Source organism: Lingula anatina, chromosome 1 (assembly GCF_051362555.1).
Source record: "Lingula anatina isolate TDL-2025a chromosome 1, LinAna3.0, whole genome shotgun sequence".
Lineage (NCBI taxonomy): Eukaryota > Metazoa > Brachiopoda > Lingulata > Lingulida > Lingulidae > Lingula > Lingula anatina.
The window spans coordinates 64,563,126-64,590,188 of NC_141767.1; the positions used below are offsets into that span (position 1 = coordinate 64,563,126).

The 27,063-nt window shown below is 33.9% G+C and overlaps 2 protein-coding genes across 8 annotated transcripts; one reads left to right on the top strand and one right to left on the bottom strand.

Moving 5' to 3' along the window:
• Nucleotides 1-335: 335 nt before the first annotated feature.
• On the bottom strand, nt 336-8,239 carry LOC106162310 (uncharacterized). 3 transcript variants are annotated; one of them, XM_013539581.2, is made up of 11 exons: nt 7,375-7,945; nt 6,839-7,031; nt 6,382-6,531; nt 5,793-6,054; nt 5,085-5,240; nt 4,733-4,821; nt 4,120-4,202; nt 3,472-3,548; nt 3,182-3,308; nt 2,641-2,701; nt 336-1,056 (listed from the first exon to the last, which is right to left on the bottom strand). In XM_013539581.2, the coding sequence occupies exons 1-11, from the start codon at nt 7,672-7,674 to the stop codon at nt 1,052-1,054; spliced, it is 1,503 nt and encodes a 500-aa protein (XP_013395035.1). In that variant the 5' UTR covers nt 7,675-7,945; the 3' UTR covers nt 336-1,051. The 3 variants fall into 3 exon arrangements, with proteins under 3 accessions (XP_013395035.1, XP_086857122.1, XP_013395027.1); XM_087000996.1 differs by lacking the exons at nt 2,641-2,701; nt 7,375-7,945 and adding an exon at nt 8,102-8,239; XM_013539573.3 differs by lacking the exon at nt 2,641-2,701.
• Nucleotides 8,189-25,961, top strand: LOC106162323 (serine/threonine-protein kinase 32B). Of its 5 annotated transcripts, none has more exons than XM_013539593.2 (11): nt 8,189-8,359; nt 15,487-15,542; nt 17,477-17,802; nt 18,708-18,745; nt 21,293-21,382; nt 22,450-22,553; nt 23,397-23,513; nt 24,019-24,144; nt 24,708-24,836; nt 25,067-25,134; nt 25,370-25,961. In XM_013539593.2, the coding sequence occupies exons 1-11, from the start codon at nt 8,296-8,298 to the stop codon at nt 25,431-25,433; spliced, it is 1,182 nt and encodes a 393-aa protein (XP_013395047.1). In that variant the 5' UTR covers nt 8,189-8,295; the 3' UTR covers nt 25,434-25,961. The 5 variants fall into 5 exon arrangements, with proteins under 5 accessions (XP_013395047.1, XP_086857154.1, XP_086857161.1 ...); XM_087001028.1 differs by lacking the exon at nt 8,189-8,359 and adding an exon at nt 9,780-9,852; XM_087001035.1 differs by lacking the exon at nt 8,189-8,359 and adding an exon at nt 10,857-10,934.
• Nucleotides 25,962-27,063: the final 1,102 nt, after the last annotated feature.

Below are 27,063 nucleotides of genomic sequence, written 5' to 3' on the forward strand. Positions count from 1 at the left end.
TGTCAGGATTGAGAGCAAATGCAGGGCAGCCACACCCCATAAAGTCTGCTGATTTTTTTTTTTTAACCAAAAGCAAAGTCAGTAGTTTTATTATAAAATTCAATATCTAAATGTCGCTGTCATCCAAGAATGCAACATTTCTCTCAGACATCACTCTCGTATGAAGGTAGAATATTTCCTAGGTTGAAATAATTGGCGGCAACTCCTTCAGTCAATATTGTTTGGTGATTATGTCATTAGTCCAGTTTTTTGGACTGTAAATTTATAAGATCATAGCCTATGTTATATCATAATAATATTTTTTATAAGTAAGTAACAGACAAAAGACACAAAAGTAAATTTTATACTAAATTTAATAGCAATTTGTATTATAATAATAATACCACCAACAAACCATAAGGGTACATTTGGCAAACATTGCGACTCTTCCAAATCGACAGCTTCCTACAGGAGGAGAAAACAAATACTTTCTTGATTATACTGTCATTTAAAAAAATCACGTCTAGCACAACCAGAATCACAATTGCACCTCTATCACAGTAAAAACTGGAATTTTTTTACACAGAAATTTCATATTTGTATCTCACCTAAAAAAGAAAAAAAAACTTACTCTGCAATGGATGGAAGTATGCAGGATAATATCTACATTTGATATACTGAGTACTTTTCTCAGAATTCTATCATTTAAGGCATGGGCAAATGTAGGTCATTCTATATCATTTCTGATTTGAGCTTTTTAAGCTTGCCAAAGTCAAAGACCTTCCACTCTTTATGAAGTAACTCGGCCACTGATGGAAGTCTGTGATGGCTGATATTTTGTTTGCTGATTTGATTTACTGCTGTACTGAAAAAATCCCTGCAGAGAAATGTTATTGACTTATTATATTATTGCCATGTTTTAGAGGTCATGGAAAAACACTGCACAATCTACAACTAGAATGTTATTCTGGCCCTGGGTCCCTTTGCAGAGCTTGCATAGAAATCTGCAGTAAATGCCTTAAATCTGTACTCCAATGCTTTCTTCCTCTGGGCAAGTTCCTTCTTCAGTTCCTCAGCCTAAAATGAGGTAAAGGTATACTCAATGTTGTTTCTTTTTCCACTTTTGATACACTGAATATTCTAAACTGACAAACCAAAATTATTTTACTGTAAATAGACATCATGTCAAAGTTACAATATTTTATGTTCTTCAGCCATAAATCAGTCCAGTAGATACATCAAAGATGTAGTAGCAAAAAAAAAAAATTTAAATTAGGAATCGCATTAACACTGTATGCTGTTTCTAGGAAAATTTAGTAACACTTTCCATTTCTGCACAACTCGATTATCACTGCCAAATACATCCAAGTAAAATCATATAAACAAATGTACAAATAGTATTTTTTACAATTCTATCCTCCATTCATCAGTACTGATCCTCTTCTTTGATAGTGTGAAAGATTTTCATTAATCTTGATGACATACATAATTCATATAAATTGTATAATTATTCTGATAACAAAGTCACTGCTGATTGTTATGATGACAAGTAACTTGTTTGTGACAACATATACCCACTGCTTGTGACATCACATCAAATACTTGTATTTTTTGTGATGTCATAAACGGTAAGAAAATAAAAATTACATACATATAAATTGAAATTTCTCAACTTAGAGCATCATCCGTGTAGGAACCAATAACGGAATTTGCATTGATGAATTGATTTGATTTTCCTGAGATGGTCTGTATTTATCTTTTATATGTAACATGGTGATGGAAAAAAGTTGGATTTCATGTGTCATTAGTCTTGTATTTGTGTTTGGAGGTTAAAAAAGGGATGTGTGTGACATCATAATGCATCTTTGTTAAATCATAATACTCAGACAACTAGACAGTAGGTAAATGGTAACTGATTATTAATTAAAAAGGCATGTCTTTGATCTCTTGCAAAATACTCCCATATTATAGTAAGTTGATGTCGACGTTATGTTATTAGTTCCCAACATGGTGTTTGTCATGGTCTACTGTTTACTAGTTTTTCATCTAAATTGTTGCCGGAATGTTACAAAAAACACAATATGCAGTAAAACCTTTATCCATACCTGTGCTGCAAGTGTATCAACATGGGTGCAGACACGACAAGACAAAACATCACAAACAAAATGTGCAACACATCAAAAAAAAAAAAAAAAAGAAAATTATTCAACAAGCAGACAAAACATTTACAGCCATGTTGCTGGCAGCTATTACCATTTTTTGATCAGCACTAAGCAGATATGCCGCATTAATTTGCTATTATAAAAATAATAATTTTATCATGTTAATCATAGTACAATACTGGGGAAGGGAACCTACAAGCTAGGGTGGTTTAACAACAGACTGCCTCATCATTCCTCCTCAGGTTGCATTAGTGCATTTTATTCCTGGCTGCTATTAATGATTATGTTCAATGAACTCAATTTATGGGGTTAACTTTACTATCAGAACATAATGAGAAGGGCAGGGTAAAAACATTAGTGAGAAGAGGGAGTGTCAGTCTAATTTTGTCCAGTGGTATGACTGGCCAGGACAGTTAATCTGCAGACTACATGCTGTTAGTGGACATGTTACTACTATAAATCACAAGGTTAGGGTATACAAGCAAATAATGTGGACAACCTGGTGACCAGTGTTTGAGGTCTTGATAACGTTTCAATAGGTCATTCTGCAAGGCCTTAACCTAAAGTCAAGTGGAATAGAAAAATTGAAGGACACATGTCTATTTAAAAACTCTTTAGAAATGATACTATAACTCAAACTGTATAGTGTTTAAATAAATACTAGAAAAGCTACAAGCTGATTCTGATTACTTGAAAAGTAATATAGTATAGTTTTTAAATAAAGAAATGAAATTTATAACAATATTTTAAAGAATACAGCAATCAAAGACTGTTTACAACTATTCTACAGCAGATAATCTATAGGACAATTACATTGACCAAATTTATAGAATCTTTAATTTTTGAGGAAGCATAGCACAGCAAAGCAGTCTTTGCACTTGTGAACAGAAATGAATAAATAAATAAGAAAAATGCAGTGAGATATATGTAAGAATATGAAAAAGCCACACTGAATAGTGACCGTGTACTTTGCTACAAATATGTATACAATGAGCTATATGATATTATAATATCTGCACTGTATTGTAGGCACAACTTACAATTGCCAGTTCTTTCCTTGCAGCTTCCATTTCTTCATTTGGTGTACCCTTTGGTTTTTTACGCCTCTCCTGCATCTCAAACACGTGTGCTTTAATTTTCTTTTCAAGTTCTCTGTCTCGTTGAATTCTGTGAAAAACATAAACGAGAAAATTATACAAAGGCTAATCAATGAATGCAGTTCTAATAATCACACCCTGTACTTTCATGATCAGAGACTTCTGTGTCCTTTTGACTGAAGCCATAAGTAAAATAACTAATGAGAATGCAATATGAGCTTTTGTGTTCCCACCTTTCTTCTTCCAGTTTCTGTCTGGTGTTGGGAGTTATTGCCCTCCTAATTCTTTCATGTTTCTCTCTCACATCATGCTGGAATGAGAGGATTTTATATTCACATTTCAGTTTTCTGAAATTCTGTTGGTGCAACTTTTGGGTATTCTTGATATTCATCAAGAAATTCTTACACAGAGAAACACAGAGATTAAAGATGCATATTAACCAAGTACTCATGTCACGTTATTGTGGTTACACCTGATATACTATCCTCTACCAGGGCCACAGATTGATTTTTCACTGAATATTCACAGATGTCTCTGGCTAATTCATAACACAATACTCTAGTACTACTTGCATACAGAAAAGTGCACATAATTTACCAGAGACACATCTGTGAATATCTAGTAAAAAATCAATATGCAATCCAGGAAGGGGGTAACCAAATACCATCATATAGCTTACAATAGTATATCTTAAAGAAATACTAAAGAGTTTCATAACATTTTCCTAAAAAGTGTTTGCATTTAACATTTGTGTAATGGAACTATTTATGAACACCAAGCTTCACTGATCTAAATCTTTTTTTTTTTTTTTTACAAATTTTGAATGATTCTGTGACTAAGAATAACAAAACAACAAATAAAGTGACTTCCTTTAAGGATACCTTTATTCTTTCTTCATTAGTTGGCACTTTTATGTGCTCCTCATCAATACCAAAAGGAGCTTGTTTTACTGGATCTAAGAAATCTGTGAAATAACAACACATGATATAATATAAAAATACATGATAAATATTAAAACACACACACACACACACTAAGAGTGTATTCCCAGAGATTTTAGATCGATCTATCCCTGTGGGGAGTCTCACTAGATTACTGTCAGATAATCCAGCTTAAATGTCCGTCCCGCCTACTACAAGCTGTAAGGGGGTAATTAACTTTCATGCCCGCTCGGCTGACAGCTATAGCGTGAACCTCCAGGGAGTTAGGTCGATCTAGTTTGGGTCGATCTAATCTCTGGGAATGGGGTCTTAGAAAACACATGCACACAGGGATAGGAACAGAGTACACTGATCTTTCATAAATGTTGCTCTGATTCCTGTCTTTGAACCCAATAATCCACAAACTTTCTTTAATTTTTTGTGAGGAATCAAACTCACATTGATACATTTATGAGTAAACAAATAAAATGATATCAGAATGATTAAAAAGGGTAGCAATGTATGCCATTATATAAAACAAGCTTTTTCTATTTATGTGAAATAGTAGATATACCTTTGGTTCCTTTTCTGACACTTTCCATGTACTTCTTTTCTTTCAGTTTTTTAGTTTCATCTCTCCATTCTTTCAGCTGAGCGATGTCTCTAGAAAATGTATAGTGTAAATTTGAGAGGGTGTGTTTCTTCATTTTTTATAAAGGAATGAGCTTCATAAAAATCCCTTTAAACATAATACCTTGAAGATATATACTGCTTGTTGAATAAAAAAAATTTCTGATAACTAATATACTACCCTTTCATCTGCAAAATTTATGATCATCTGAAAATGCTTAAAAGAAAGTGAATGTGTGCCACTTATAAAATGAAATTTCAGTGAATGCTTTATAGTCCAGACATAGTATGCTCACTTTCTTCTCTGCAAAATAGCATCAGTCTTTTCATTGAACTCCCTGTGCTTGGCTAATTTTCGCTCCTCTCTGGCCTTTTGTTGAATGAGGTCTATTGATGGTGGAGAAGGATACTTGGCGAGTTCCACAGGCTTCTTTTTCTTTTTTACTCTTTTCCTGAAGAATACAAATAATAGTATTTATAAAATCACTTCATGAAGCTTAAAGTTTACAATGTCACTTTTTATGACACTGTCCATAGCTTTTTTAAAGCCATTGGTCTACTTGGTTTTGTTTTAAAAAACCAAGAAGTACCATTGCTGAGCACTGTTATTGAGTGATATATATATATTTAAATTAAAATTTACTTCTTACTCAGCCCTGGTCCGAGCTCTCTTGTTATTATTTTACAAGTAACAGTACTTTGCAAATGTTTGTAAAAGGTTCTAATATTGCACATCCTGATAACAGGTGCTTCCACAAATAAATTAGTATTAGTGATAATGTAATTAGAAAGTGACAAAGTCAACATGAACATATTTTCATTACTGACTATGAATCTAAAGAAATCTGAATAATGAAGATGGTAAAATAAAATTCCAAAGATAAAAATAAATAAAAAATTAACCATATTTTCAGCTTAGTTCAATCGAAAATGTCTTCTGTTTGTTGAAATCATCAAGTGCCACTTTATTTTTATCTGAAATATTAGAAAAAAAAAAAACTCACCCTTCTTTTCTTTCTACCATTCCCAGAGCACCAGCCTTTTTATATTTTTCAATCTGTTGTTGTTTAAACTCTTCATAACTTTTTGGTTTATGTAGTGCTGCAGTCTGAGGTACTGGACCAAATGTCTCTGAGTCACTGTGCTGAACTGAGCCTCTGTGTTTACTTGATTTACTACTAGGAAGTGACTTGAATTCTTCGACTGACCTTGAACTTGAAGAAGACTCATTTTCTTCATGAATTGTCAGCTTGTCTAATCTGAGATCTGTAAGGAACATTTTAATGCTTGTAAAAGTGGTGCAAGGTGCAAACATTATATTTTTTTGTTTTTAACTGAACAGATGCTTCCTCCAAAAACTCACCAACATACATATGCTGCAAAAACTTTCACAAAATTCCTTTTTATTCAATGCTACAGTTACTTCTCAGAAACTGCACATTGTGTGACAAACTAGCTTACATAGCATACATGTCATTAGGAATGCAAGTGAATGGAAAAATGCACAAATTCCTTTTGTCTTTAAGAGGATGTATACAACAGGTTTCTTTTGTTTTAAATTTTATTATAAATCTTCAGTTGTTTAATTCTTACCTGTATTAAGAGGCAATCCCTGTGATTTGGCAAATAGGAGTTCTCTGAGATATGTGAGGATATCATGAGTTCCTTTCTCTATAACCTCAGCAGGGGGAAACTCCAGTGGATTGTTATTAATGTTCAGCCCATTTAGGGACATGACTAGACCTGACATTGAATTTTGGAATCTTTAGTCTACACATACTTTAATTACACTAAGCATGTTATGGTGCAATAAATAAATGCTATGCATATTTATGCATTATGATAAAAATGTATCCAATAAAAAATGGCACTATATTTTCTTAATAATTTTCATCTCGCAAGGCAATGATTTAATTATACAAGCTAAATTCACAGGTTAAATAATTCTTTATAAACAGTCTGACACCATCTTTACATTAATCTCTGGAGAGATATTTTCTGCTGCATAAATCAATGAGATTTTAATTAAATAAAATGGCAAGCTACCAACCTAGCTCCAATGGGAGTGACTTCAATTCATTGTGCTCTAACAGCAAGTTCCTCAGATTCTGATGGCTTCCAATGTATGCACTGGGTATATTCACAATATAGTTGTGCCTGAGATCTAGCCATTTCAATCTTGGGAAGCATTCAAAGAAATTTTCTGGGATATGGCATAACTGGTTACCTTCCAAGTAAATATACTGAAACATATAAAGCAATCTTACCACAAACTTACATAGGTGAATGTAATTCAATACATATGAAATATATATAAAGAGTTAGATAAACCTTCACAAAAAGAAACTAGATGACTGTTTTAGAAGACACATTTATTTGCAACAAATATTACTACTACTATATCAGATATATATATGTATATTTTTATCATAAATACATCATGTAAAAAATAATATCCACAAATTCAATAATTTGCAAAATTAAAAGAAAGAAACTGGAAATATAACACTTATTAAAATTTGGAGTGTTCTATAAATTTCATGGCTACTAGCTCAATCAGTATCAAAATAATACGATTTATAATACCTCTAAATGATTCAATTGAAGAAGTTCACTTGGAATTTGCTTTAATCCCTTTCTACTCAAATCTATAAATTGAGCACCAGACTCTGCACACTGCTGAATAAGTCTTGTTACTAAATCTTCGTTTCTTTGATTATCTATCTTAGTCCTTGCTGATAAATCCATATCACCATTAATTTGTAGGTCTAACCCCACATCACCATTCATTTGGCATTTTTTGCTTCCAACTAGATGGTCAACACTTGACATATCCGATTCCGACATATCTGAAGAATGCACATAGTCTTGCGTTGAAGGATTCATGTTGGTGTAGTCATTTATGATCGCATGATCCACTGCAGATTCCTTCTTTGTGCATAAGCAGACAAAAATATCGCATGAAGGGACATATCGACTTCAACCATCTCCAAACATCCAATATGGCGGATGTCAACAAATCACCATAGCGATTGTTTGATCACGTGAATGCATATATATCTCGCAAAGTACATTATTTAAACAATTTATTTTTATACCATATGTTACCAAGAACAAACCTTTGTCTATCACACAATCAAACTAAAGTTAAATTATCCTGTAGCAATTAGACTATTTCATTCAACCCGTGCCCCTAAACCAGTGACCTAGCTAAAGGTAAAGTAGGTCAAATAGCTGTTGCAAGATCACCAATTCACACTTGAATAAACGAGGCGTACACATGAACAGAGTGTCAATATCCGCGTGCACTCACCTACAGGTACACGCCTTTCTACCAGGAAAATGCAGATACTGAGTTAGAGGAAATGCATGGCCAAACACCACCACCAGTGAGAGAGTTTGAATTCAGTTACGGAAAGATAGTATTTGCGGTTTGACCGCCGTTGGTGCGATCCTGCCGTGTGCAGAATCCGCCAGCTGCAAGAATAACTCAAGATTGGGTGCACCATGGGCGGGTTGCATTCGAGTTCAGCCAAGAAAACTCCCCCAGAGACAGACCAGCATGGTGAAGGTAGGGCAGTATCGACTGAAGAGTTGATTTAATACAACTCCTCCCGTGTGTTCTTTCCTTCCTTCTTTCCTTCTTTTTTTCTTTCTTTAGTTATTTATTAATTTATTTACTAGTATTTATTTATCAGATGCACACGTCTTTTCACAAGTTTTCTGACGTGAAACTATCTCACTCTGATATCTTACACTGAAATTTATTTTTCAGGAAAAGCAACCCGATGGAAATTATTTTTATACACTATAATAGAATTATCTGTAATCAATTGATTTTGTGCTTGGTTAAACAACAGGTTGATTGACTTTTAGATGAGGTTTCTTGAGTTGCTGTTCTAATATGTTATCACAAAGCACTAAAAGGACAGTTTACTGGATTTTGGCATGAATGATTTTGGCATAAACAGCAAATTTTTCTGGTGTCCTCAATAATTCACGGTTCTTGCACTTTCAGTTACAATATCTCTTTGTCATACTCCAAACTGATGTACTAGTACTAGTACATAAATGTGTTCAGGACCTTTTTTTTCTACTTGGCTTAAACAGAGTGAACAATTGGAAGCCTTCCTTAAAGGTTTCACAGTGCACAAAAGGGCAATTTTTGAGTAGGGAAATAAATTTAATCAATTAGAAAGGATGAGGCATGCCTTTGAGAAATGAACACAGGCAATATATGAAGGGCATAGCAATAAGAATAAGATTTCAGACTTCTTCAAAAATCCTATTGAGGCTCCCATAAATTATGGTAAGTGTAGGCAGAAATAGTAGATGACATATTAGATACTCAGAAGAGCACACACAGAGAGTGTACACATCCACCATGGCATCTCAGTTCTCATCATTATTAATTATCAATCAGTGATCACTATGTTTGACCATCCCAGAAATTTTTCCAAATTTTTCCAAAAACCAACTGTTATAGTTAGACTTCTTGCAAACAAATAAAGGCAAAAGCGAATACCTTGGTGTCCAAGATACTAGTATAAAACATGCAGTTTACAATTAGCTTGACATTATATGAGACTAGAAAAGGTGTGAGGTAGGGCTAACTCATTAAGTCATAGAAAGCAATAAAAAATCACTTTTAAAATAAAGGTAATTTGTACTATTTTGCAATGGACTAATTCACCAGGACTTTAGAGAAAGAACAGAAAAATAGCCATAGATACATTCTGTTAGCTTTTAACCATTGTGACACATACAATACTTGCTGAACTAAATGATTTAATTTTAATTCAGACTCAACTTTGCTCCAAATCACGTGAAATGTCACTTGATTTTACATTGAAGTGCAGGACTTTGGGCAATCTAGGATGATTGCTATTGCAATGTCCAAGGATCATGTATATATTACCTTGCAGTATCTATCACTCTGTCAAGCTCCAAACTCGTGTTCATTAACTATTTTCCAGCAGAAGAGAAACTGTGTCTGACATAATTGCATGCAAAGTAATAATATTGCCAAGAAAAATTACTCTTGTCTGGACTCAGTCTGTACTGGTAGGTATATTTATTCACATTCTGTTATTGGCAGTGTATACAACCATGTAGTCACTGGCTATCAATTTCCTGTTGAAAAATGTCCTTGTGTCAAGGCAATGAGTTACTTAACCAAGGAACTTTCTGTTTCACTTTTCCTTGGACTAGACAATTTATGAAGTCTGTCACCTAATTATTGTGAAGCATGATATATAGTATCAGTAACTTCCCAGTGAGTGGTGAGAAACTTAACACTTTTGTGGGAAAACATGTAAGAAAACGGTATCTTTTTTTTTTTTTTTGAAATTATATTGGCATACAGCAGTATGAAATTTTTTTAAAAAGTATATTGAAAAATCAAAAGGGATATTTGGTTTCTCTTTGCAGAGTAGCATTCAATTTTGCCTGCTTCATTAACCATTAAAAAGTATGGAAAATTGTCATTTTCCCTAGGAAAATAAGTTTTTTAGGGCCAAAATGAACACTTGTTATAACTTTAACCATTTGATCTGTTTAACCTTCAAATTCCTTGAAAGAAAATATTTTGGCCTTATAATCTTTCAGCTTTTGAACCTTAAAATTCTTCAAAACATAAATCAATTTCATCCTCTTATACATTCAGATTTCCAGATGTACCTAGTTTGTGCAGTTTTGAAAACTAGATGACCTCTTCTACCTAGTTCAGTTCTGGGTCAGTTTTGAGTATATATTCAACACAAAATCAGTGTTAACGTCATCAGAGGTCACTAATATATATATATATATATATATATATATATATATATATATATATATATATATATATATATATATATATATATACCTACCAGTATACAATCTATATTGACGACTTTTCTCCCTGTGCCAAATAAGAACTGTGTTTACTTATGTGTAGGAAATTTTGCCAGGATACTAGGCATCAGGGGATTTTATGTGTTAACTACTGTTTACAGCATGCTGTTGCACAAAAAGTCAACATGAAACATTGGTTCAAGAGCTTTGAAGAATAGTTGGCTCATATTAATTGCATTTGACATAATTATATGGGTCATTGTCATCTCTGAACTTTGTTTAGATGATCAGAATTTGCTCAAGGATATGAGGTAAAAGACAAATATATATATATATATATGAGTGGTCTTTAACAGAGTCTCTCTGTGAATTGCAGCTTAGTGTGTAGTTTGAGAAAGCTTAGATTTCAGCCCAAAATCTGATATAAGACTTGGTGAAACAGGTCCCTAGATTTTTAAATAAATACATTTTTACTCATACAGGTGTGCATATGCTGAAAATATTTAATTTTTTATTTACTTGATATTGCAAAAAATATAAAAGAAAAAGAATTAGATCAGCCCACAGTGTCCAGTATAGTTGCCAATATATTTGATGTGTTGTTCCTTGTATTATATTATATTAGATGAGATTAAGTTCAGTTGTGTACATGGCAGTAATCTCTTATGGCAAACAGAAATATGACCCAATAGATGCCTCTTAGTATATCTGTCCTTGCAGACAATGTCAACATAATTGATTGGTTAACGTTATTGGTTTTATTCTTCCTAGATGAAGATTTGTAGTCAGCTCTCCATGGTAATAGATTTAGATTAATTATTCATCAAGTATCCGTCACTTCTATTGGAAAAGCTGGAGGAAAGCAGTCACAACAGGTTTTTTATTTTGTTATAATCAAATTTAACTGATAATTCATAAAACCTGTGTGTAGAAAGACAAATATTGTTAATTTTCTGTATATGACTTTTTCTTAATATAAAATTATAGAGAGGGGTTGGGGGACTTTTCTTTCATCCAGACTCAAGAGCAGAAAAATGCAGATAATTTCAGTGAATTTTCTTTCTTTGTTTTATATAATCACAAGGAAAAGACAAATCCACTTAAATTGACTTCATAGCAATCGGAAAGTCTCCAGAATATCAGGATTCTTTAATAACATGCACAGGTAGGCTCTATTATACCAGGTGGACCACTGCTGCTATGATCGCAGCCCTCTGACTGAGATGACGTCAGCTAAAATGGTGAAGGGTTGATTTATTCTTCTCTATGAGAATAAACTGTATTTACTTGCAAACTTGTCCTATGCCAATGGGTGTGCTTCATTACCTGATAACAAGATTACATTTGTTCTGACTTGGGCCAATGTTGGTAATCCAACAAGCCAACATTGGTCCAGTATCATTTGCACAACCCTAGGCATTGAGCCAACAATATGCCAGTGTTGGATATTCTGTTGATATGACTGCTGACATTGATCAAACTTTTGCCCAATGTTGGCTGGCCAATATCAAAAAGTTGGCAATTTTGGCATCGTGTTGGCCCATTGTTGGAAGGCAAATGCCAACTGAATGCCAAACATGCCAACATTGGCCAACATCAGCTTGCTGTCTGGGATTATAAGACTGTTTTAATAAATCATTGGATTGGAGTAAGTCCTAGGCCTATAGCCTAGCATTTTGGTTATTTGTAAATAATTTAATTTAATGACTTGGGAATTAATATTAGTGTGTGAAACTCAGGCAATAAATCCTTAATTTAGCAATTTCTTCGTGGTTGTTGTCATATCAGTTTTGACATATATAAGTCTATTCACTTGACAGATTTGCTGCCTTGTTTCATTTGTAAACACAAAAGTAATTATTATTTGCAATTTTAGTCATTTCAAAAAGAAATTAAAACCATGGCCAAGTGGATAACATGTTACTGTTTTCACTCCAGTCATTAAAGCACTGCTGTTACATCATCAGTTCAATTTACCAAATTTATCCTTATGTATTTTCGATTTGACAGTATTATCTTATATCATGACAGTATTTATTTTCACAGCTTTTAAAAAGACAAGGAAAATTTTTTATGTATAGAACTTCAGTTTGTGCAGAGTTTCTATTCATTTTTTTCTATGTCAGATATGCTAAATAATGTAGCCTAGGGTCACTGTTATTGCTTGGAAACATGGGGTGTCCTAGCCAATTTGCTAGAATTGAACAATTACAGTTGAAATTTCCATTCACCCAATATTGTCAGTGCCTAAATAAGGTATGTTGACCACAGAAAAAAAAAGAAGCAAAATAATTGATTAGATTGTGCATGTATCTCACCAATCGAGGCAAATTTTAGTTCTCAGAGGAACATTATTACATCACGAGGAAACCTGACTAAATCCCACTCAGCATATATGTTTTCTGATGAATGAAATCGACTTTACAAAGACGTTATTCATAAAATGCCTTTATGATTTAATGTCTGAGCCCACTTATGTGTAGTATGTCTGTCTTGAAATTCTCACTTGTGTGCATCAACTCAAAAAGACCTTTTTGAAGTTGTGAACCTGCAGCATGTGCATTTTCTGTTAACTGATCGAGTAAAATATATCACAAAGTGAGCCAAGCCTGTATGCAGGAGTCCTATTTTTCTGGTAGGGGTCTCTTTCAATCAGAGCCATTAATGCCATATTTCCTGTATAACTTGAAAGTTATTTTATTCAGATGGGATTTTACTGTACATGTTGTAACACTTAACTAATTATCTAAAATTGGGTACATGCTCCTGATACTTGGTAATTATAAATTTATACATAAGCCTGCCACTTCAGAATAAACTTATGTTGAAGTTGGACGCATATTGCTCTTGCGTCTACTTTGATCCAGCACATTGGACCTGATTAAGAGCTATCATTACACATGTACCTGCAAGTACAAGCTGGCATGGGTGGAACACGTAATTATTCAGTAGGAAAAGTTTATAAGTGCAGACTTTTTTAAAGTCATGAAGAAGCATGGCCTTAACAAACGATTGACCTAGGCAGTGTAAACTGAGAAGCCATCATGGCAGAACAGCAAAGTGTAATTTGGTCTCATGAGTTGAATTTTTTTTACTGCACACTATCTAAAGCAGTCTCAAGAGGCCACTGCCTTATCTGACTCTCCTAGCTACATGAAAATGCCCATACATCTTGTAATGTGGACAGAGCTTCTTTGGTAATTCTTTGGCAGATTACTAATAGTCCCAATTAAGTAGTGCATGGGTCTTTGTAGGTTGTTTGAAAGAGAAAAAATCATATACAACCAATATGACTTTTGTCAAATTACAGTTAGTTATTTGGCTATATTCAGGCAAGACTAGAATTAAATGAGTGGCATAGAAATAATATCATCTGCAGAAGGTTACATCACTGGTATATTTTTGAGGGAATTCCCAAAGAATGGCTTTGCTTGTACGATGAAGAGTATCTGACATGCCAGCTCAACCCAAGGGCATCTCCTCCCCCTTTTCATAATTAAAGCAAGTTTTAGTAAACAAATGTGTCAAAAAATGGCAAAATGTTTATTGCAGAAAATGCTAATCTCATCTGAACGACAATTAGACAATATCATAATCATCTGGTGCTCCCATTTCTTGACACTGCCCCTCCTATCCACATGGGAAATAACTTTTTCAGAGATTTAAGACTGAAACCACTCGATTCAGTCTTGCACGTCAGGTTCTTTGGTACCTTTCTTTGGGTCTCTTGACTCCACTTTACCTTGAAAAAGGGTCTTTGTAGTGAGTACAATATTTTAAAATTAGACTTCACGGGGATTTCTGTATCCCCCTAAAAAGAGGCAATGTTTGTTAAAATCAGTGCAGGAAAGGAGGCTTTGAAAAAGGGCTTCCTGTGCAACATTTATAAAAGGGTTAGGATCTCATAACTTTTATTTATTTTGAAATCTTTTGGTAATGACAGTGTGAAGAAAATGTTGTTGCTGGGCTTTGTTATTTCATTGCAATGATATTTTGTAGAAATTTATAGCATCCAGCACACCAAAAGCTATCTGCATGACCAAAATTTATAAGGCATGTGCAAGCCTTTTCTTCTTGTGCTGAGTCAATTGAATTACAATGATTCTTTGCCTTTTACTTACAGATGCAAGGAAATGTTATTTTCCCTCACAGCAATCTGAGAAGCATTTTTATTTTATTTTCTGCCTGTAATGCTCTTATCCTGGAAAAGATAAATCATATCCATTCTGCAGAGAGGATAATAAAAGGGCCATTCACACTGGCATTTTTGACCACTTTTAACACCAGATTGCTGTCCGATCTTGGTTAACTTTTCAAATGTGAACAGACTACACAACCCTAACCACGGTCCAAATAAACCCAGATTAGGACTTGGAGTCAAATGCCATTTACTCCAAATTTTGGAACACATGTGCATAAGTGGGCATATTATCATATTTCACCAGTTATTTACAGTACTGTCATATGTCATGTTTTTCTTATTGAAATATTAGATTTTATTAATAAATTAAATATTTTACATGGCATAACAATCATTGCTGCGTGTACTCCCGCTCATTGTTCATGTCATCACTTTTTCTGAGAACAAAAGTGCACGTGCCTAACAGGAAGTTCAATTGATGAGAGGCAATTTTTGCCCTACGAAGTGTGAACGCAAGAAAAGTGGGTTTATTGGACCACGGTTCTGTTGGGGTTTATTTGACCATGGTTTATTTGCTAGTGTGAATTGCCCTGTAATGATTAATCTAGAAGTATTTAAGGCAATTTTCCCATTGTGATTAATTTTTTTTTTTTCAGTTAAATATTCAAACTTCATATCCTTACTTAGTATATTTTACTTTGAATTCTTTTTTATTTTTCCAGTGCATTTTGACCATTTTCAAATACTCAGGGCAATCGGCAAGGGCAGTTTTGGAAAGGTAATGTATATTATCATCCTCTTCCCAGTAAAAATCAAAATGAAGCACTTCATCAAACAACAGATTTCATAAGGGACATGAGAATATACAGTGGAACCTAATATTAGTCTCTTGTCAATTTGATACATGCTGCATGTATTCCAGGCTTGTAGGAAAAGTGAACTTGGCTGGTAAAGCTTTTTTGAAAGGCACTGAGAATTGTAAGGACAAGTCAAGTTTGAAGTTTCACAACCCTGGAGTATAATGGCCAAATGCAATAAACATGTTTTTGCCCAATGGTGCTGCGTGTGTGTGTTGTCTTTCAATTGGATTAAACAATCCTTTTAGTGGAAGTAAAGAGTTGATCTACCAATTTCCTATTATATTGCTTTAGAATGCAGCCACAGTACCAGAGCTTACAGTTCAGGATGCTTCAGAATGAAGCTCTAGGTGTAATATATATGGTAATGCATCTTCTTCATGATTCTCCATTAGCAGAGACTGACATGTATCCAACACACTAACACACCACTGAATTATCATTATATCATCGTTAGTTTCTGTCAACAAAGCCAGTGTTGTATTGAAATCTTATGACCAAGAGTCCCATATTGTGCACAGGTGTTCAAACACACATGTACAACTGCATAACTTTATGATATGCCTACTGGTTTATCATCCAGACACTTACTTAGCACATGCTAGAAAAGGTACCTGGGAACACATATCTTCTCTGTCTTCTGGCTAAGGTGTATACCTGCACCTGTAAAAATGGATACTCTTTCAAGAGCAAGTGCTTCAAAACTGAAAAAAAAACACTCTTGATGCCCTTGTATTAACATGTATATGTTCACACACACACACACACACACACACACACACACACACACACATAGCTGATATCACACACCCACACTGTAATAAGGCTGACATTTGATGTTGTCTCAGTTAATCTTTGTGGAATTTTGAACAGAAGCCTGTAATGTGAAGTTAAGGTTGAGGCTTTTCACTGAAATGTCAGATGAAGCATACTAGACAGGACATTGATTTAAGGTAGACTGGACCTTCACTGCTGACACCAACTCTTTGTCCTAGTCTGTCTGATCATGATAGATATTCCCATTGTATTTTCTGGAACAAAATCTCCATTAAGCCTGGACAGAGTGGTATTGAAAGCTTGTAAAATTGGAATCCCGGACAGATGCTTCTTCAGATATATAGATAAACAGTTGTGGAAAGTGGCTTGTCCTCCCCATCACCTTTATACAGCAGTGTATCATTGATGTAAATGTATACATGAGCTCTGATTGTAAACCTGCATCAACAAGCCTGTAAAGTTTCTGACCATGGGTTGTTACAATTAAAAAATCACTCCTATGATTAGGCTTACAGTATCATACACTATTAGACATTTTACTATGTTCTATAGATATCATCTTGTAAAGCTTCTTCTTTGAATTTTTTTTGTTTTTTTTTTTTTTTTTTTTTTTTTTGGGGGGGGGAGATAGATTGCTGATAATGGTGACTATATCATTACTCCTACAGCACATCTTCTCTCACATTAGGGAGAGGAAGTGCTTGGAGAAGACTGTCAGCACTTTTACAAGTAAAATTAAGGTATTCATTGGTTTCAGGTAGCAGACTTCTCATACTTACTCAGAAACCATATATCCTATAAGTGAAATGAATTTTTATAAAATTCCATGATACAAAGGCATGCTACACTTTGTTGTCTTGATACCATTACTACTTCTCTAGATACCCTCTGGACCAAAGACTTACAGTTGTAATGATATCTGGAATACATGACAGAAAATCATGAATGAATTAGTTTAGAAATTAAATTCTAAATTCTCTGTTTATGCAGCAAATAATATGATTTAGCATGTTGAAACTTATGAGATTTCTTTATTGAAAATTTGACTTGATTACAAATTTTTTGTTATGTATTACAGGTGTGTATTGTACAGAAGAAAAACACCAGGAAATTGTATGCAATGAAGTACATGAACAAAATGATGTGCATAGAGAAGGATGCTGTAAGAAACGTGTTCAGGGAACAAGAAATACTACAAACTGTGGATCACCCATTTTTGGTCAACCTTTGGTTCAGCTTTCAGGATGAAGAAGACATGTGCATGGTTGTGGACTTATTGTTAGGGGGAGATCTTCGCTATCATATGCTGCAAAATGTCAGCTTTGATGAAAGCTGTGTGAAGTTGTACATCTGTGAGATTGCATTAGCCCTTGAGTATTTGCAAAGTAAGGGCATTATTCACAGGTAAGTGGAAAAACCAACAAAAGGGCAAAGGTTCTATAAAACTAATTGGGAATCTTCTTTGAGCAAGGGCTCTTCAAACAACATTTACACTAGATAAATGTGCCGGCTGTTATTGGTATACACATATATCTTGATAATATACTATACTATCTATTGCTATTCTATACTGCTGAAGCAGTCTCTACTTAATTAGATTTTGTTTGAAAACAAATTTAGCATCATGCAGTATATCTACTCTGTTGGTCTGTTCAAACTAGGGCTTCTTTAGATTGCCTGCCCATGCCATGACTACCTAAGGATGTCTGTTCATACAAAGATTCTGCCAGCAGTTTTGATATTTGATGTGTAGCAGTTTTCTTATCATATTTTATCTGCTAGTCCTGTTATTATTAGCCTTTCATTTAAAGCTCATTTGTACTTAAAAGTTACCTAGTAATACTTTTTCTGTCTTTAACGTATATAACAAGGAGCCAATTTATACATATTTTCCAAGGCGTCAGCAAGTGTCTTGATTTGTTTTAACAAGAAAATGCATAGCTTCCAAATACCTATCAGTCAAGCAGGCCTGTTGCAGTTTTCTTCTGCTTTTTAAAAATTCTGTAATTTTTTTTTTTTTTTTTGAAAAAAAGCTTCCCAATCAGCTGTAAATTAGTGACAGAACAGCTATAAACTAACATATACTAATAGTATTATTGTATTGAACTGAAGCACTTGTTGACTTCTATTTTCTTTAGGTTCTTCTGCAACAGATTTAGAACAATCCTTATATAGTGAAATGTCTACAACAAAACATACTGTATTTTGCTATGTAGGATAATATGTTGATATGTGATGTACAAGCCTTATGTTAAATATACATTCTAGTGATCAGGTCGAAATATATAAACTTTTTTTTGCTTTTTTAGGGATATTAAACCAGATAATATTCTGCTAGATGAAGCAGGTGAGTATAGATACTGGTATATTATTAGCAGTTAGCCAGCACTTGTCAGGAAGTGAATTTTTATGTACAAGATTTATCAATATGTTAACTTAGCTCTCTTCATCTATATGCATGTTCACAAACACACAGAGAGAAAAAGAGAGAGAGAGAGAGAAAGAGAGAGTTATTGAAACCCTGTGCAGTACTATTTTCCACATCACTTACATCAACACTATCTATAAAAATAAAACCAATGTGTCAAAGTTGTTAAACAGAAAATATGAAAAGATCATCTAGTACTGGAATTGTCTTTTCTATTTGTTTAGTTACTTAATGCTGTATAAGTACAGCTATGTTCAATTCTATATCATGCAGTATTAGATTGTACATTTCCTCATTGTAGGTATTGTAAGTATAACATTGTTGATTTCATGTATATTTTATCATGTTGTTGTATCATTATGTGTCATTTAAAACAATTAAAAAATGGAGCTGCATTGAGGCTTAAAAACACTTACTGTATGTGTATTTTCAAGTATGCAGCCAGCATTATACAGTCTATAATATAAGTTGTAACTTCAGATGAGAATGCCTTTTCCTTAGTAAATGTCAGTTTACAGACTTTCAATAAGGTCAAGCTTTTAAGTAAAAGATGAGTTTGTAACAGTAAATGAGAATTTCCCCCCACTTGCTAATTTCCAATAGCCATGAAAAGTTCAGTGGATTTTAAACCTCTCCTCATCAAAATGCCATTCAATCTGTTCCTTGGAGGACAACCTTTGAATGACACTAAAATTACATCAGAAGAACATATTAATTGTCCAGTGATTGAAAAGTCTAAGTTGCATGAGAATCTCTACGTAATCCTGCTCTTTTCACTGAAGTCTAGTATGTGACACAGTATTGCATGCTTAATTTAACTGGCCATCTGATGGCGCAGGTTTGCTATATTTACAGTCTGAAGTCTTTCTTGTCTGAACTCATTTTGAGTCTCCTTGGAAGCATGTGATGTCTGTTTTGATAAAAAATATTGGATTCCTATTAAGAGCTGTGCTTAAATGTACCACTTAAAGGTTAGAAATTACTTATCTATGGAAAAGGTCTTTGTGGGGCTCTTTCAATCTGTTTCAATATCATAATCAATAGTAACTCACTAAAAATTATGTTAAACAGGGATATATCCAGCTTCCTCTCTCTTCCTGAATTCTGTATACAATGAAGTAAGGGCAATGCTTGACTATGACTCCGTTCACATGAAAAATCTATTTTCTAAAAATCTATTTTCTATTCGCGGTATCTTGTGATCACTCCGAGAATTAATTACAGCTTTGGAAGTAACTGGCTCGCGCTGCCAGTATTCAGGGCACAGACGCGGGGTATTCAGGGCACAGACCGTGATCACAAGATACCGCGAATAGAAAATAGATTTTTAGAAAATAGATTTTTCATGTGAACGAAGCCTGTGTGTGTGTGTGTGTGTGTGTGTGTGTGTGTGTGTGTGTTAGCAGCACCTGCTAAAATTTCTTTGTCATGTTTCCCAATATTGCAAGAGATAACGTACAAAAATGCCTGTACAGTAAGGTCATTGGGGTGTACTTCTATGTTCTGAAGGTTCGCTATTCCCAGATATGTGTACAGGTATTTATAGAGCACAAAGATGGCAAACAAAGTATAGTAATTAAATGGCCAGTGGGTACTTATGTTGTAAAAGTCGCAGTGTTCTTCACGAAAAGCAGTAGTTGATATTCTCATTGCGCTCCATAGCACAGGAGGATGTGTTACATGTTATATTGCGCTATAAAGTTTCACTCTTAGTTGTTATTATAAGGAATTACTGAAGCATGAAATCTGCAAAGATCAGAAAAAATGCAAGTATTAAAGAGCCTTAAAAATAAGTTTCTTTGACATGGAGGTCAGTGCTCGCCCTGATTATTTAACTATGTAATGCAGTTATCCCACCAACTTTTTAGGAATATCGAACCTTCGGAATAGTGAACATTTGGATAGTGAACCTTTTTTCTTCAGAATAGCTAACCTTCAGAATAGTGGTGAATTTTAGATCAAGGCTCCATTAGTTAATAGAATTGTGAATCTTTGGATTAGGGAACCTTTGGAACATACAGCTGACCCTGGGCATTGTGTAATTACCAGTAGATTTTATTGTTAACATCATTTTGTTAGATTAAATTAGGGGATATAGTCACACGTTTTCTAGCTATTCAATTAAAAAAGCATCAAACCACATTATCTGATTGTGGTACTTAAATGTTCTACTCTGAGAGTGGCATGCACATGGTTTCAATCAAATGTCAGCATATATTTTAAAAAACAATACAGAGTTATATATAATCTACAATATTCTGATATTGATTTGTGTTAATGTGAGATGGAATTACATTTGTTTGTCAGGTAAGAGAGTTACATGAGAGAATTTGAAAAAAAAATGTGCAAAAATAAAAGAAGTTGGTGTTTATGCCAGGAATTACATTTGGGTGGCTTGATTATTTTATTTTTATTAAGTGCTACTTATACCTAAAGTATGTTAGAGACTCTTCTTTATCATTCCAGGCCATGTCCACCTTACAGACTTCAATGTGGCCACAGTTCTGTTGGACGGGCAGTTAGCCACTTCAATGTCAGGGACCAAGCCTTATATGGGTAAAAATAAATTAAATATGATGGCTAATTTTGCTACAAAATATGTTTGTTTATAATAAGACCAATCCTATGTTCAGATGCTTTAAGGTGACAGTGTGTCAAACACTTCATCTAAACAATGAGATATCATTTAAAAGTAAATATTGCTTAAATGCTTTTAAGTAACTAGTGTCCGATGAGAAAGGGACAAATTTTTTATTCCCCCTTCTGCTTTGCACATGTTGGTTGGTCAGTCCATAAATCAGTTGATCTGTCAGTGTGTCCTCTATCATTTGGTTCATTGCCAGACCTTGTCCACCAATAAATCGAGAACAACTTGGTCTATTGGCCTATTATTCATTCGCACAAGAATAGCTGGTTGTAATTTGCTTGATCAATATACTTTCTCTCTCTTTTTCACATTTTTTAATATTTTTAGGTACTAAATTTCTTCTTTTGCTATTAAGAATGGCAAAATGGTGTCCATATCAGTGAAGTGCCTAATACTTTTGTTTTGAAATAATTATAGTGATAGTGAATGCCTCTCCAGTTTGCACTGTCTGAAATTTTTCTTTGCGATGATGTTTCATGTATTTCTGTGGACCAAAGGCTATACTTCTACTACTACTACTACCTGTAGTATTACACTTGTCTTGATAGCTGAATGTCATAAAGATTTTCTTAGGATCTTCAATTTCCCATTGGGGCTAGATATGTATCTCATAAAATCAATGAAAGGCTGTCAAATCCAAATGTCAGTTTTATTTTTAATAAGAGAAAATAGGAAATATGAGAAGAGGATATAAACTGATTACTAAGGATAAAGAATTCCCAAACAGAGGCTATATAAATCGTGAAAAATGATAGATGAGCATAATTATATACTAAAAAACACTTAAGGAAAAATGAAAGGTGTCAATTAAGTTAAAGAAAACTTTGAACAAATCTATGTATTTTAAACTAAATATTTTACTTATTGCTAATTTACAAAGTGAAATTATTATGTATCTTTTATAAAAATCACTAGGGGAGCAAATTATTTCCAATTGCTTCACTTCTATTATCTATACATATTTCAACTCTTGTAGCTCCTGAGGTATTCAGCTGTTCAGTAGATGAATGCAATGGTTATTCCTACCCAGTAGATTGGTGGTCACTGGGAATCATGGCCTATGAGATTCTTAGAGGAAAAGTAAGTTTTAAAAAATACAGGCTAAGAGAGGCTCTCTGACCTTTGTTGAAGCCTTTTGCATTCACTTGGTTTCAGTTAAATGTATTAAAAGGTTACCTTAAAATGTATGTGGACATTTGGAATTATGGAATTTATTAAAGGAATGATTATGAAGGATTAGAAAATTATTTAAGGTGCTATGAAACTTAGTGAAGTGAATTTCCCTTGCACTGTATCTTAAACCTGTAAGGATGCTGTTTTTATTGGGTCACACTCCTGATTAAATGAGGACTTTTATTATTTTATTAAGAAATGAAAATTAATGAATTCCTCATCCAAAGTTTAAAGGGATAATAACTCTTGGTTTCGACCAAAAAATGAATTTTCCTGGAGTAAACAACAATTTTCCCATACTAACCAATGGTTAATGAATCCATTTTTACATTCAAAGTTAGTCCCTGTTTTTTTTTTTAAAAGTTTGGTTTTTTGTTAAAATCTCTTAAGAGATTTTAACAGAGTATAACCATCAATAGAGGTCACGTGGTCTTAAGAAAAGCTCAGATATCAGAATAATAGCTATAACTGCCGTGTTTGTGGTAAAACAGAATATATTGTATTTCTTTGAGATTTTCACAATGTTTTTAATATGAAATATAGATCTCATATGAAGAGTTATTATCCCTTTAAGATGTTAACATTTAGTGACATTTTGTAAAAGATACATATTGTGTGTAACTTGCTGAAGGTTTTTAAGAGAAAAGACTCACAGCTCTACTGTCATCAAGCCCTTTACCTGTTTTTGCAACTTTTGATTTTTTTTTTATTTTATTTTATTTATTTATTTATTTATTTTTTTTTTGATAGAGACCATTTGAGATCCATGTTAACACACCAGTGCCAGATGTTCTGCTGATGTTTGCCTCCCAGAAAGTGCATTTTTCTTCCACAATATCAGATGGAATGAAAGATCTCTTACAAAAGGTAAGAGAAAAGTAGAAAAAATAGATGTAGCCAGAAATAGAGAAACTGATTTCATAAGGAATTTTTTTTTCTGTAAGAGGTCCAGACATGTTGCTTGATCTCCATGAACAGCTTGCTTAGAAAGATTTAAATTAGGAAAAGCACTGGCTTTGTTGGCTCAACAAGAATGTGTTGGCATTAAGCCTAGTAATTTTGTGTTTGCAGATTTTTAAGTGCACACAACTGGGACACTCAAAAAACAAAATGTAATCTGATTTTTAATTGTTTTATGCTGACAATACTAAAATCAATTGTAATCACACCTAATATAAAAAAAATTATGGACTCTAATATGAGCCTGTTCATCATGCCTGTCATCAATGAAGAGGCACAACTAACGCATTGTGCTTGATTTACCTCCCAGTGTCTTGTTATATGAGATGTTTCCCTTAAATTGGTCCTTTTTGAATGTTCTGAAATGTATGTATAATTAGCTGAACTTCTGAAAATGTTACTTCTCTTGTAGCTTTTATCAGTGGACCCAAGGAGTAGGATGTGTAAACTGCAACATATGGAAAACCATGTATATATGGCAGATGTGGATTTTTCCAAGGTGCTAAGATGTGAGGTTAAACCCAGTTTCATTCCAGCAGTAAGTAAATTAGAGGCCATTTAGTAAATGACTGTTAACCTGAACTCTCAACAAATTGGTACTACCAATTATTGTTTAAAATTATTTTCTGATTGGAATAATATGTTCCATCAAGCAAGGGAATTTAGTGATTTGAGCAAATGATATGGCATAGAAGTCCCTATAATGAGCTCCAATTTCACAATAGAGCTCTAATAGTTACCTGCTCCTCACATGATTTTATACATTTTATTTTTCACATGCAACAAAGACAAAACTATTTAGTAACAGCTCTTTTTCTTTTAGATCACCCATGCCCTAGAATCATTATTGATCCAAGTCAGTTTTCATGAACAGCAAGAAGTTATTGCTGTAGCATTTTGAAGACACTTGTGTAGCTCATCCATCACTGTACATGGTTATGAATACTACATTCATGAGCCTAGAAAAAAATTGTTGACCTTTTCTTTTAGACATTTCAGTAATTTGATTTTAGGTAGTATTTATGTGTTAAGCAATATTTTCTGCAAAAGATGGTAATCATTAAGACAGTGTATAAAATACTTTTTATTTATATTTTTCAGAAAGACCACCTGAATTGTGATCCCACTTTTGAATTAGAAGAAATGATCATAGAAGCAAAACCACTACATAAAAAGAAAAAGAGATTGGCCAAGACAGCATCCACTAAAAGCAATCAGACATCTCAAGGGGTAAAGAATTTCATTGAATATGTGATATTATTTTAACTGGGCACTTGGTGTGTGGATGTTCAAATGATAATTATAGTGATCTTTCAAGATGAATTCAGTTCCCAAATTAGCTTTTTGCTGAACTTAATGCTTTTCTAAGGTGCTTCCATGTATAAAGGTAATACATAATATGCTTAATTCTTTTTGGACACATACCGTAATTACAAAATGCTCATTTGTGACAATTTTAGGATGTAGACCCTATGCAGTTATGTCTGGAGAATCTTGAAAGAGAATTCAAGCCATTTAATAGAGAAAAGTAAGTTTGCCTAAAAATTTAAAGGGAGTATTTTATTATTACAGTGAAGATCCATCATATTTATTGCAAATTTTCAAAAATTTAATGATATAATTTACTGATATTTTTGTTGGCAGTACCTGTCCACCTTGGTCAAGGGTGTGGAGTATGACCACTGGTCAAAGCCGGGTATCATAACCTGGGGTTGTGCAGTCACACATTGAATGGCATACTTATTTGCTTTTCTTTCTTGTAGGGCAAAGTTAATGCACAATGAAGCTGTGAGTGGCGAAGTTGAGCAAACTGGCATCGGCAGCTGATTGTGGCAGGGGTTTAGGAACAGAGCTGCTACTGGGTAGAAATAAAGTGGGTTTTTTTTTTAAGACTGTGCCCTGACTTGAACAGTATGGAAAGTTGCATAAGAATTGGTGTAAAAAAAAGGACTGAAATCAGAAAAGTATGCCCTTTTTAAGTTTGGAGAACAGTCTAGTTTTCTACAAGAGTTGAGATGTGAGGGTTTAGCTTTAAAGTTGGGACATGATGTTGGTGGGCAGTTTTGCTAGGTGTAGAACTAATGCAGCTAGAATTTATTTACAGCATAAACAGAAGAAAAATTATGCCAGTGCACTGCTGTCAAACGAATTGAAATGTGCCTGTCTCTTTCAAGTGAATTGTAATAAAAATGGCATTTGTGAAGACTTATTGGTGAAGAAGGCTTTATGACTATCCTGCTTCAGTTCATCCAGATGACTACCACCAAGTAGGACTCTCACTGTTGATTGCTATATGCACAGCTGCACACTGCTGGATGAACTTAATGTCAGAGTTAAATGACAATTAAGTTATGGCTCATACACCCCATTTCCATAGATTAGATCGACCTACTTTAGATCGACCTAACTCCCTGGGGGTTCACGCTAAATAGCTGTCAGCCGGGCGGACACGAAAGTTAATTACCCCCTTACTGCTTGTAATAGGCGGGACGGACATTTAAGTCGGATTATCTGAAAGTAATCTAGTGAGACTCCCCGCGGGGATAGATCGATCTAAAATCTATGGGAATAGAGCCATAGTGAGATTAAATTTTCTCTCTATGGAGAAAGAATACACTTGTTAAGATTTTCAACTGTTTAGATATCCACATCATAGCTCATGATAACTGTTAAGTTAAGATTACTGTCTGTGTAATGCATTTGTAAAACAAATCTGGGACCAGTTTAAGTTTTAGCTCTACAGACCAGATGCTAATCTGTATTTATTGTAGACACAATGTAAAGGAGGATACTGTATATGTAAACACCAGTGCAGATTAAAAACCATGTTATGTCAGGTCAATTCTTTATTGACATGTACTTAATATAATGCAGGACAATCATACTAATCACAAAGTTATGGCTCTTGTCAGATGGTAATTTGCTACTATCAACACTTAACTGAAAACTTGAAGTGGAATTTATTTACAAAAAGAAGAACTGACCGAAGAAGATTCTGCTGTCTTTGTAAAATACCTCAAAGGCTGATGTCATGTTCCACTTTTTGATTGTATGTGATGGAATCAAGGTCACATACCTTTCATAGACTTTTTATTCAAGTGAAAATTGTCATAGGTAGATTTTTCCACGAAGAAGTTAAAATTGTATACCCCCAGTAGTATCATTTTACAGGATTTCTTTTAGTTTTTTTATTAGTCCATAGCATCTGTATGCTAATTATTGGTCCTTAAAAAGCACATTGTGTAATTTTTATTAGCACATATTTGGAATATTTGATCATGGAAGGGGTTAATTTAAAGAAACTTACATATGTAGACTATTGTTTGAGGGTGCTGAGGGTAGGAGTGATGAGACAGTTGCCTACTGCTTATAGAAGAATATAATGTTTTCATTTAACTAGAAAAAATATGTGATACTGCTTAAAGATTTTAGTCCTAAGTGAATTTGCTCCAAGTAC

Excerpts from the sequence above, each read along its gene's own strand:
- LOC106162310 (XM_013539573.3), bottom strand. The coding sequence starts at position 7,674 with ATGAATCCTTCAACGCAAGACTATGTGCATTCTTCAGATATGTCGGAA. Across the intron at positions 6,532-6,838 it reads GTCACTCCCATTGGAGCTAG|GTCTAGTCATGTCCCTAAAT; the intron begins GTTGGTAGCTTG and ends ATTCAATGTCAG. Across the intron at positions 4,822-5,084 it reads GCTATTTTGCAGAGAAGAAA|AGACATCGCTCAGCTGAAAG; the intron begins GTGAGCATACTA and ends TACATTTTCTAG.
- LOC106162323 (XM_013539593.2), top strand. The coding sequence starts at position 8,296 with ATGGGCGGGTTGCATTCGAGTTCAGCCAAGAAAACTCCCCCAGAGACA. Across the intron at positions 8,360-15,486 it reads GACAGACCAGCATGGTGAAG|TGCATTTTGACCATTTTCAA; the intron begins GTAGGGCAGTAT and ends TTATTTTTCCAG. Across the intron at positions 25,135-25,369 it reads AAGCCATTTAATAGAGAAAA|GGCAAAGTTAATGCACAATG; the intron begins GTAAGTTTGCCT and ends TCTTTCTTGTAG.